General features: G+C 41.8%; 1 protein-coding gene across 1 annotated transcript in view; it reads right to left on the reverse strand.

The window, feature by feature from the left end:
- Positions 1-12,565, reverse strand: part of ipo11 (importin 11) — a 97,919-nt gene that overhangs the window by 67,799 nt on the left and 17,555 nt on the right. The window contains exons 6-12 of the mRNA XM_056418731.1: positions 11,254-11,386; positions 10,241-10,299; positions 5,928-5,976; positions 3,375-3,445; positions 2,707-2,899; positions 1,523-1,675; positions 1,014-1,057 (exon numbers count right to left, since the gene is read on the reverse strand). Coding sequence (XP_056274706.1) covers positions 1,014-1,057; positions 1,523-1,675; positions 2,707-2,899; positions 3,375-3,445; positions 5,928-5,976; positions 10,241-10,299; positions 11,254-11,386 — 702 coding nt within the window. The remainder of the gene's footprint in view (positions 1-1,013; positions 1,058-1,522; positions 1,676-2,706; positions 2,900-3,374; positions 3,446-5,927; positions 5,977-10,240; positions 10,300-11,253; positions 11,387-12,565) is intronic.

Genomic DNA, 12,565 nt, shown 5'->3' on the forward strand with positions numbered 1-12,565 from the left:
CCAGTTACCCTTTCTTTGTGTGGCTCTGCAGAAACGTTGACATGCCACTTTGCAAACGTTGACCCTTATGGAACGTGATCACTTCTCACAAACTGCTTCCATGCATAGTCACTAAATACCGTGTGAGAAAGCCACACGTCCCACAACAGAGGACTATTTAAAACTCCTTGGCCCTACGGTTTAAACATGAATCCCTTTTAATAGGGCTGCTGGTGTTTCTAGCTTGAACTAAAATGTTCAGTTGACAAACACTGAGCAACAAAAAGGAACCCTGACGTAATAAAAACCAAGAATGAAATGTTAAAAACAGCCCGGTGTTTTTCCACTTAGAATTCAAATTGTGAAGTAACTGATCAACTCACAAGCTCTCAAAGACAGTAATGCCGCCATTTATTTTCTGCCGCAGTGTGCTAAAATGAACTTTTACAATGAGACCTTGAGGTTCAATGAGTCAATGCGCTGCTGGACTTGAGATTACATCACGACTCAGAAGCTAAAGACGAGCCAACTAACAACACGCAGCCACGGAGAGCGGATGGAAAGCCCGGGGGGACCACTAACCGTTTTATGATCCTGCAACATAGACAAACTTGCTCTGTGCCACCACATAAAATACTTTTAATGTTTAAAAAATACACCGCACACTTAAAAAAGAAAAAAAATACATTAGTGCTATTCAAATATCTTGCATTTTGTTTTTCTTGCAAAAATAATTCTAAACAAACATTTGGGTTGAAACACAGGGGATTAATTAGGTGTATTTAAACGACATTCCTCTTCTCACGGTTCGTAGATGCTGTCGCACAAAGTGGTACCAGAGAGGACACGGCTGCTGTGATTTCCTTTTGTGGCCAGGGCTGATGGCTGTGTGTACAACCATCATTACCGTGCACTCGCCAACACAAAAGTACTTCAAATCCTGGAGGACCTCTCTGTCTGAGTGCTTGCACCCCCCTATCCAGTAAGCCCAATTTAATTTTGCATTGTGCATGTGCGTGTGCGTGTTTACTTACCCGTAGACTGTATTTCCAAGAGTCACCGCCTGTTTCTTCTACAGCTAGGAGAGGAGAAGAGAGGTGTGAGGGCGGGCGTCTCATGTCAGGCATAATCATATGGGTGGGTGTCTAAGGAGCACTGTGGAGCTATTACAGCCGGAGGCCTCCGAAACATTATTCTGAGATGACACATTTTTAACTATTAAGAAATTGTATCGCTGAGGCTGTGCTGCAGAACATCCTTTAGAGCCGCTGCCCGTGTGAAAAGGCCATCAACACTGGATGAAGGAAGCTGGGTGTAGAATTCAAGAAATCACTATTACGGGTATTATGTATATGTTCAGCACCTCTAACCTCAATGCAATGAATGGAGCATGACTATGACACAATAAAGTCCAGGAAAGCATCCAGGGCGACATTGCTGACCAACCGTCGCTATTCTGGCCTCCCCAAGCACATGCCCGTTAACTCTGCCGGTCCAGATAAGTCGGCACATTTGGATGCAGCCTGTGTGTCTGTGCTATTACCGAAGCTCTCGGGGTCCTCTTCCCACATTGCCAGCTCTTCTTTTGTGAGAAGAAAGTAGTGTGAGACGAGCCGGCGGGCAATCTCCGTCAGTGTGGGGTGTGTGAAGAATGCCGTCTTGATTTTGTGAGCTTCCAGACTCTCTGGTTTGCTGTCTGAGGGCGACACGGGGAAAAAAATTGGCAATGAATACATTATATTACGTCTCGAACGAGAAGTGTACACCGCTGCAGATTCTGCTGAAGAGCTTTAAATCTAAATATGTTGGAATTTACAGCATGAAGGAGATTATCAGTACAACGTAAGTAAATACAAAAAGTAAGCTGCAATAAAAAAAAATAGCTTTATTTGAGGCAAAAGCTTTGGGCAGAAATGGGTGATTCAAAGAACACAGAACAAAATTAACCAATACAAATCTTCTGAAATCTACGTGCTAACCTCTCCGGGTCATCTTGACTTCCAATTCAAAAAAATTAATTTCATTTGCGGCCTCTCTGACCTCCATGTCACGGATCTTCACAGTATTGAGCGTCCTGTTCGAATACTCAGACACACACACACACAAGTCCTCCTGTCAGTCCGACTGACTGGCAGCTCGGGCCTCATGAATAAGTCAGATGGCCGCTCGGAGCTCGGTCAGTGAAGGCTCAACTTTCCCTTTCGCCATCTACCACTGCTACTCAGAAATACTTTGTTATCCTGTTGGAAATGGAAAGCTAACCTGAAGTCAAACGTAACCCGGCCACTGCGGCACACTCAAACACTCCGGATGACATCAAAGCATGAGAACCATATAGGAAAGAAAAAGAAACGTGGCTCTGCCCTCTGTCAACGAACGATTGCTGAGGAGAAAGCGCTTCCACAGGCACAGCAAAGACCGTACACACAGAACAAAGACAGAGTGCTCCATGGCTAATGAAGCACCGGAGGCCTCCGTCAGCGTGAAATACACATGAGCCTCGGTGAGGTGGGGGGACGCCGACGGTATTACAGCATTCAGTTTTACAAAACTCTGTCAGTGATCTGCTTTAAAGAGCCCGTGTCATTTTTTATGATGATGATGATTGTCTGTATTCACTTCTTCTCGCTCGTCCACCGCGTCCTCTAATCCCTGGTGTTTAGCGCGCCATTCATCTTTTATTCTCCACCCCTCCTGCACCTCTTCCCCACGACTCTCGTGACCTACCTTCAATGTTCTTGGAAGGTTTGTAGGCGTCATTCTTTACGATTATCTTGATGAGGTTCATGCACTGAACAATAAAGCGTTCAAAGGTCACTCCTTCCCCTGCTGGTGTGAACAGGTAGCTGACGGCAAACTCCAGGGCGCGCTGGATTAGGGGTATGAATGCACACGGATGGTACTCCAGGAAATCTAACAACTACAGAGAAAAGCAGAGAAGGACACATGTAGAAAAGAAGAGCAAGATGAACGTTGTTTAAAACACTGCAATTGGTCTGGGACATCGGCGACGCAAACACACAACCGATCCTTTGTTGACGAAACAGAAATGTCATTTATTTCTATTTAATATTAGATATTTAAAATGTTTTGGAACAAAAATAGGATTAAGTATTATTCATTTAACTAGCCAGCGTGATCAATATAACGCTCCACTTGAACTGACTTGAGGTAAGTGATGATAATGCCTCTTTTCCCCCTTCACTTGATGTACAAATTAGAACAAAGGACTTTTAAAGTTAATAGTTTTACTATTAAACCAGCTTTAAAATGAATTCCAAGCATATCTATGATTCCATGGTGGCCGGGATTGATGGCAGAGCCAACGGCTAACACTATACAGACATAGAGACAGAGATTCCCTGCTAAATAATAAGATATGCAAGTCAACTCACAACTTTAGTGTACAATATGATCATCTTCTCCAGCTTTTCTCTGCATGTGCTGTCTGGACCGACATGTCGAGCTGAAACAACCAAGCAGTCGTGTCACTTCACAGCAGCAGTATTCTCAACGTACAGCATCCACAGGGTTGGCAAAATAGAGACGGTCCTTCGTTATTTAAACCCTATAGGGATGTCATCTCAATGACATGACATAAGACAGTAATAACAGTGATAATGTGGTGATATATTGCTCTAACCGTCAAAATAAATCTAGAAAATGCTGCTTCTCGGTCCATTACGTCAGTGTATTTAATAAAGAACAGTGATTAAACGGAACTAAAAAAGGACCATGAGTGACTCGGCCCCCCTCCCTCCCCCCCTGGCTCCATTAAATCACTCGTGATGCTCGACCCAATAAAGACGTCCCCTGTAGTTTACTTCCTTGTCCGCCTCATTGATGAAATCGGCAGACGCCATAACGGTCTCTGGCATTCCTGCAATCATGTGTGACCGGCCAGGGCCATCGTCTCCTCTCCCCATTACGCACACGTTCATTTCCATCAGCCACGACTAATTCACGGCGACACTCGATTGATTAAAAAAGGTTAACTGGCTCAGAGATTACCTTTCCGCTTTCCTATTTAAAAAATAGACAAAGAAACCTGCGGATGGAATACATGGACCGAGACAGATGAAGAAGCTAGGAGATTAAACTATTTGGGGGTTTTTGACAGTTATGTAACCTTAAAAAGTTTTCAACAACATGGTGATTGACAGCGACTGACCCAGCTTGAGGAGAAACATCTAACAGGGCGAGCCAGACATCTGGATGGACCACAAAGACTGCCCCAAAACAACCAGTTCATAAAGCTGACCATATCAGTCTGTGCAGAGCTGATATGTCTCCCCCGCACAGCTGGCCTGCCGTTTCCCTATCTTCAGTGCCCAAATACCAACAGGACCCTGACCCTGTCTTTATTGCCATCAGCAGAGTAAATATTGGAAGTGATAGTTGCTGATATTCTTTGCTCAAATCCGCAGCTTCGGTAGATGGAGTTGTGTCTGAGACGTATCGCTCACTGGCTGTTATCATAAAGCACTTCCAAGAAAAAGAAGAGACGGGTCATTGATGGTGAAATTGAGCAAACACTTCTGCCACCGAACTGGGTAGCTCCCACTTAAAGGGTGTCACTCAGTGGGTGTCTCCATCGCTGGAAAGGGACAATGACTCTTTTTTATTTTTTATGTAACTTATTTTGATATTTCCACGAATGAACTTTGTCACAACTGCATGTCCAAAATAAGACGTGGACGAATAACTACTGTAATCAGACACTCATTATGTTGTAATTAAGTCCAATGCATAATGCTCAGAATAATCAGTGACTGGCTGTTCTGACCAGGAGCAAATTAATTAACAGTCAAGAGAGCTGGAATAATGGGATAATTGATGGTACCTGCACACTAAAGCAGATAGTTATTAAAAATACAGTAAAGATTAATCCTGTTCCTTCAGGTATAAATTGACAAAACATCAGGAAAAATTGGTGCAGGCAAATGATCCTTTGAGATAATTTTGTGAAATGGTCTCTATTCCCATATGAATACTTGCGTAATGGCCAGAATGTGTTTTGTGAGGAAATGGTGACCAGTCATAACCAAATCCAATTAGTTCATCCTCGAGAACAGATGTTCCTAAGAAATGTTTGTGTTCGTGTTCACAATAATGGCCCAGGTGGACGTACGAACCCACACACCGTACGCAAGAATCAAATGACCTCAAGTGGATCAATTTAGGGCTCCTTGACCAGAAAAAGGTTGAAACCCACGGGCTTAGGAAGACTCGGCCTGACATTCAATTTGAAATGTAGAGTCTGTATACATTAGAGTTTTTTAAGTAGGAGCCTTTGCTGTGCATTATATATATATACATATATATATATACACGCACATATATATATATATACATATATACAATATGTATATATACATATATACATTATATATATATGTATATATATATACAGGACTGTCTCAGAAAATTAGAATATTGTGATGAAGTTCTTTATTTTCTGCAATGCAATTAAAAAAACAAAAATGTCATGCATTCTGGATTCATTACAAATCAACTGAAATATTGCAAGCCTTTTATTCTTTTAATATTGCTGATTATGGCTTACAGCTTAAGAAAACTCAAATATCCTATCTCTAAATATTAGAATATCATGAAAAAGTATACTAGTAGGGTATTAAACAAATCACTTGAATTGTCTAATTAACTCGAAACACCTGCAAGGGTTTCCTGAGCCTTGACAAACACTCAGCTGTTATAAATCTTTTTTTTTACTTGGTCTGAGGAAATATTAAAATTTTATGAGATAGGATTTTAGAGTTTTCTTAAGCTGTAAGCCATAATCAGCAATATTAAAAGAATATATATATATTTGTCATCCAGAATGCTGACTGTTTTTAACTAAAGAAAATAAAGAACTTTCAATTTTCTGAGACTGAGACAGTCCTGTATATATAGATCAGAGATCCAGGAAAGAGAAAAGTACTCACAGCATTCCAAGAACTGTTTTATCCTCTCAAACACTGCGGTCAGGAAACCCTGAAAGGGAAGAGATGGAGAGAGTGAGATCAAGTTTAATCTCTTTGACATTTCTGCAGTTGAATCACTTGCGATTGCTTAATCAGAATTGCTCGGAAGGAGGTCTATTAACAAAGGAACAATGTTAGTGTGCGTGTGTGTGCGTGTGCATGTGTCCGCACACAGGAGTATAAATAAAAATGCCAGCTACACCGTATGAAAGAGAATCCATTTTCTGGAGCCTGATGTAGACACGGTTTAGCATGGGAAATAAGGTGATGGATGGAGATGCAATCGGTTTAGGTCTGAGTTAATGTTCAGCCGTGAGGTTAACAGCAGTGCCATTAATCACACAGCCCCGCCTGCACGGAAAGCTCCGGTCTAGTGAAGAAAGTGGGGGTCACGAGAGGAGCGCGGAAGAGAGGGCGGGAGACGGCGAAGAACAACATACGCGGCAGGCACTTGTTAGGCTAATGGCTGGATTTAGAAAAAGAGGGGGAGGCAAGGTGGGTGAAATTAAACGAGAGCGTGCAGGAAATTAGAATTGAATAATGCAAAAGGGGAGTGCAAAATAAAAGTTTTCAGCTGAACAAGTCGCGATGGAAAAAAGGTCTGACAACTAAAAGGGGAAGAGAAATGAGGCCCACGGCCCTGCAGGGGCACGACACACCAGGATGAAGTGAAAAGTTAATTAATGCCAGCTAAATGGACTGAGGTGGGAAGAAACGGATGGAAATTTGAGACGGAGTGGGCATTAAATGAGCACGACTGCGAGAAGTCGTTTGTAGAAGTAGACGAGAGCTGAAACCGAACGACCGAGTTCAGGCCGAGACAGAATTCTAAGGATAACAGAGGGTCGCAATTTAAGATTAAAATGTGGTGAATGCTCCAGCCGTGTGTAGTCGTTAAGAGTATAAAAGCACAGACTTGGCTTTGGTAGTGGGCATGCTGACATCTTGGTGACAACCTCCATCTCAGCGAAACAAAAGAGCGGATTGTGGACTACAGGAAGAGAAAGGGAACGGGACTCTGCTGGAGAGAGGCAGCTGCTTCCGGTCCCTTTGGGTTCACATCACAGAGGTCCGGACTTGGTCTCACCAAGAAGGGCAAAACAGCGGTACCTCTTCCTCCGCAGGCTCAATAATAACAATGCATTTTATTTGTAAAGCACTTTTCAAAAGAAGATGCTCAGAGTGCTGAGAGGTTCGACGTGGACTAGAGGATACTCTGACACTTTTAAGGTGCACCATCGAGAGTATCCTGACCTACAGAGGGTCTCAAAAACTACCCAGCACATTGCCAGGAGGAAGCTGCCACTCACGGAGGACCTCCGCCCAGCAGTGTCGGAAGAAAGCCAACAGGACTATTAGAGACCCCCAAACACAAAGCATGATGTCTGCATGCGTTTTTCAGTCTTCTGCAGCTGCCTTTACAACGTATTTATACACTTTAGTGTTGCATGCTGTATGAATTCAATTTGGACGTACAACTTCAGCAGGCTTAGCTTTAGCAAATTAGATTACTTCCCTTCTAAAGCTAACTATGTGTGTATTTACTCTCCTCGTTATGCATTTACTATACATTGCTCTTTGGATTCTGCTTATTCATCTGATGAAAATAACATCCCGATATTCTCATTTTGTTGTTTTATTAAGTCATTTCATTTTCATACATACTCAATTTCCGTTGTGAGGGGAGTTTGATACTCAAGATGTTTGACTGCTTCAGAAAATTGTGTACTTGATAGCAACTTGAAAGTAGACAAAAACAACAAATTATCAGGGTAAGCCGCAGCCAATTAACAGCAACATTGTTATTGTACATTAGGCTTGCTGTGCTGCAGGCAACTGAGCTACACATCATGACTTAGTTAAATTGTGTGTCCCCCCCCTAAGATGGGGGGAGTTTATTCGGTTCGCTGCAGGTTGCTCAATTACTTCTTCGGTAAGCAACCTGCTTTTCCAAAGAAAAATAACCTTGACACAGATTTCTAAAATGAAATAATACGATTTGACAGTTTCCCCCGCAAAACACACAAACTCCAAAGTAAGATCAACATCAGAGCCGATAAGAAAGAGCCGGACGACCCTGTCAACCATCACATGAAATATCTGAATGTTCAGAACCATGTTAAACTAAAAATAAATCTCAGGAAGTCGTAGACGACTGTCAAAATGATCTGGATGAGGATTCCCATTACTGGATTGAAAAAGCTCAATGTGGCAGCGGGGTGTGTTTAGGCTCGGCTACAGAGTGGGTGGAGCGGGGGTGTGGTTCAGGGAACGGTGTTGGGACCAGGTCGAATTGGCCTCAGCTGGTGGCTGATCAGTCACCAGCTGAGGCCTATCTATCTATCTATGTGTGTGTGTGTGTGTGTGTGTGTGTGTGTGTGTGTGTGTGTGTGTGTGTGTGTGTGTGTGTGTGTGTGTGCATTTGTCTCCATAAAGGAGCAGTAGGGACTGAGGAGCGAGGTGGCGGATAGCAGAGGCACTGTCTTTAATAAAAGATATTACCAAATATCCTTCCCATATGCTCATCCTTGGGTGCTTGGGGAAGGAACCTACCGGTGACAGCCACGAACCTGTTACACTCAACTTGTGACAGTGTCGTGAGAAACTGAATGACTCAGTGAGTCCATTCAGGAAAAGAGGGCCTGTAATTGCATCCGATTGCATCCGATTCAGCTCTGTTTCTATTAACAACAATTAACTTTCTTTCAGTTTAATTTGTTCCAGATTGCAAAAGCTGATGACAAATACATCCAGGTATAGATGTAAACACTCGCGGTTTAGTCAATGAAAATAAATGAATGGATTCACTATAGGAGTAAAAAACTAAAAAACATCTAGTGTTGTAAAAATTCTGACATAAAAAACGGGAGCAGAGATGTACAGAGACGAAAGAAGGACACATTAGTTGCAGGAGGAACAAGAAAAAAAATGAAGCCAGTTATGATATCAGTGTGCGATGGGAGAGTAGCTGGATGCTCATTTGTTTCTATACAAAGGGAGAAGAGGAAGACACAATATGTCACCTGCTGCTCTGATAAACAGTGAGATATCTCAAAAGAAGCATTCCCAGTCCTGTTATAAAAACATGTTAAATACTCTGCTTGTAATAATGAATTGTTTCTGCTATGGTTAGTACACTAAATGAAAAATCCAGAATGCTTAAAAATTGTACTTGGAGATACAAGAGGTTGTGTGTAGGTTAAACTCTGACATCACATTTCGGTGCGAGTCGCATGGTGAACCATGATCTTCTAAACTAGTCACGTTAAAAACTTCAACTGCTGGATGTTAAAACAGCCTCCATGGACAAAAGCAAAACACTGTTTTTAGAAGAAAACACAGTGAACATATTTCTGTGTTAACACACCTCAGCTCAATAAAATAATTGAAATGTGGTATCGACAATTTAAAGTAGGAAGAAATAGTATCAGCATAAACATGTGAACATTAAATATTAACTCCAAACTATTTACCGCTCACTGATCTGGAATAACCAGGGCCAGCTCAAGGCAAATTACATTTTAATGGGCCTGCTTCAACCATTATACAACCTTCAGCCTGCAAGCTCAAAGTTGTTTCATTAGTGGAATGATAGAGCGCAGGAAACACATTTACTTCTGTCAGAGAATGTCCCTTCCAACTCCTGTCTGACAAGAGAGAACAGCTTAAAAAAACAGACCAATAAAAGAAATAAAGAGACAGACAGAATGACGAAGAAACTCACTGAACTTCTGTGACTGGATGTCAATCAACACTTTGGCGTATAAGGGCTACCTATTTTTAGTATGCAGCCGCCCACTGGAGATTTCTATGTCTAGAACTTAAAGTTCAATCCACGGGTATGAAGAATAATCGTAAAAAATAAATCTCACTTCCAAAAATCCCTTCTTTACCATTAATCTCCAAAATAATGTCGTGATATCTTTCACCAAACCGGGATTGGAAAAAACAGGAAGGAGGGAGAATCTGCAGACGGGAGATTTTGTTCAAACGATTCCATTACCTCTAAGCCATGGGGCAACCAAAACCCCATCCAGGGAGATTTAAACTAAATGAACAGTTTCACGGGGATGGACTTTCTTCACACAGAGCGGGTGAAGAACTCATACCCAACTCTCGCCTCTTTGAACCAAAACAAGGCTGAGGGCACTTTCCATCTTCACGGCCATCCACACATTGCTCAGTGCGATCGGAGGCAATTTCAACTCAAACCACCAACGGCAAAACAAATATTTTAGAAAAAGATATGAGAGCTGAAATAACTCAAGACTCACCATCACTTCCATATTCTGCTGTGGCTCGTGGAATCCGAAGACAGTCAACTTGCGAAGCACTGAGGGGCAGAGAGAGAGGATGAACAATTAGTATGCGGGAGTGACGCTAATTGCACATTCACTCAACTGATGTTACACAAAGCATCGGCACATGTGAATATTTAAAACCAGTCGCCCTCTTAATTACGCTGTTGTGGGTGGAACCATGAAATACATGCATTGTAGGTCAGTTTACTTTGAGCATTTTGTAGTTATCGATCACCGCAACATGTTGCTTCCTATGTGTGTGTGTGTATGTGTATATATATATATATATATATATATATACACTACTGTTCAAAAGTTTGGGGTCACTTCAAAATGTCTTTATTTTTCAAAGAAAAGCACTGTTTTTTCAATAAAGATAACATTAATCAAAAATACACACTATACATTGTTAATGTGGTAAATGACTATTCTAGGTGGAAGTGTCTGATTTCTAATGAAATATCTCCAGAGGTGTATAGAGGCCCATTTCCATCAACTATCACTCCAGTGTTCTAATGGTACATTGTGTTTGCTAATCGCCTTAGAAGACTAATATCTGATTAGAAAACCCTTGTGCAATTATGTTAGCAGAGCTGAAAACAGTTATGCTGGTGATATAAACTATACAACTGGCCTTCCATTGAGCTTGAAGTTTGAAGAACACAATTAATACTTCAAATATTAATCATTATTTCTAACCTTGTCAATGTCTTGACTATATTTTCTATTCAATTTTCAATTCATTTGATAAATAAAAGTGAGTTTTCATGGAAGACACAAAATTGTCTGGATGACCCCAAACTTTTGAACGGTAGTGTATATATATGTGGTTCTTTAAAAAAGTTTTTGGGAGAAATCATAGGTTAGGGCACTTATAAGCTAGATAGCTTCAGCCTCGACCCTTTCGGTCAGCCACTTTCCTCTTTTGTTGAATTCTGATTGTTGTATATTTTGCTGATCGAAATAAACTAAACTCAATCTCAAACCTTTAAGAGAGAGCAGCGTCCTCTCCAGTGAGGCGAGCGCCGCGGCCTCTTCTCTGGCATAGATCTGCTGGAGGAAGCAGTCGGTGTGGTGGCTCCAGAGGGAGCACGCGAAGCTGTAGATGCCCGACGCCAGCTGCCAACGCACACAAAGACAGTACAAGTCGATCACAGGCATCGAAATGAGTGGATCAATGGTCACATTGGAAAACTTTTGAGGTCGTTCTGGTGCACACGTGATATGAATCGCAATCGTATCCACCTATAGACGCCAGAGACAAAAACACTTCCACATAAAACGGTCTCACAGAACAAACACGGAGGGAGACGGGGACGTCTGAGTCTCAGGTCCAATTTAGCTCTAAATGAACGTCTGCCTTAACATTGAGCCCCAAACCAATTACACTTCTTTTTTTCCATGAATGCATTCTCCTGTAAAGAAAATTAAAAAAGTCGACAAAAGAACTTTCCTTCCCATCAACTGTGCAGGTTGCAGTCTGGCCCAGTAGTGCAGAGAATATAATCAATCTGCCACGGCACAACAATGAGTTTTGAATTATGCTTTCCATAAAAAGAAGTGAAAAGAGGTAAACATCTCAGTGACTATCCAACCCCAGTGCCTCAATATTCAAGCAGCTCTGTGTGTTAGAGTAAACCACAGTCGGGTTTTTGAACTGTGTTAAATGTGATAGTTAAAGTCATTTCTGCGACTTGATGAAGGCAAACACACTGACGATTAGTTTGCGGGTGTCGTATCAAAGAAAGGAACTGAACTATGAAACTATGTGTTACACGTGAGTGCCAAGTGGGAAAGCTGGGAGAAGCAGTGGTTGGGTTGGTGGCGTGTGCCTAACAGAGACATCCCTACGTAGACAGCGCAGCAAAGGCTTTGATCCGTTCTTTACAGAAAACTGCAACGCTCGGCATTTTCTTCTTTGGAGAGATTTAGCTCAAGCTTGGCACTTTCCATCCCTCGGATGCCAGACTAATCCAACGCATGGAACTCAAAAGTGATGAATCGAGTTTGGGAACCAATCTCAAATTCGTATTTCGACTTCCACACACTGGGTGTGGCGTTTTTTTTAAAAAGGGATGGAAGGTTGTTTAAATTGTATTCTATAAGGGCCAAAACGGTGGGAGACGGAGGTTACAGAGTTTGATTTTTAAAAATGGAAAAGTAAAAGGAGAGTTTGTTACTGGATCAGTGTTTTCCCTTCCATGATAAGCGGTTTTTTTCACAGCCAATTGAACAGATTAAAACAAAAGGAATTAAAATGTATGTGTAAACCTTTTTTGTGCCGCAACAATTTAGTTA

This window comes from Pseudoliparis swirei, chromosome 7, assembly GCF_029220125.1.
Source record: "Pseudoliparis swirei isolate HS2019 ecotype Mariana Trench chromosome 7, NWPU_hadal_v1, whole genome shotgun sequence".
Taxonomy (NCBI): domain Eukaryota; kingdom Metazoa; phylum Chordata; class Actinopteri; order Perciformes; family Liparidae; genus Pseudoliparis; species Pseudoliparis swirei.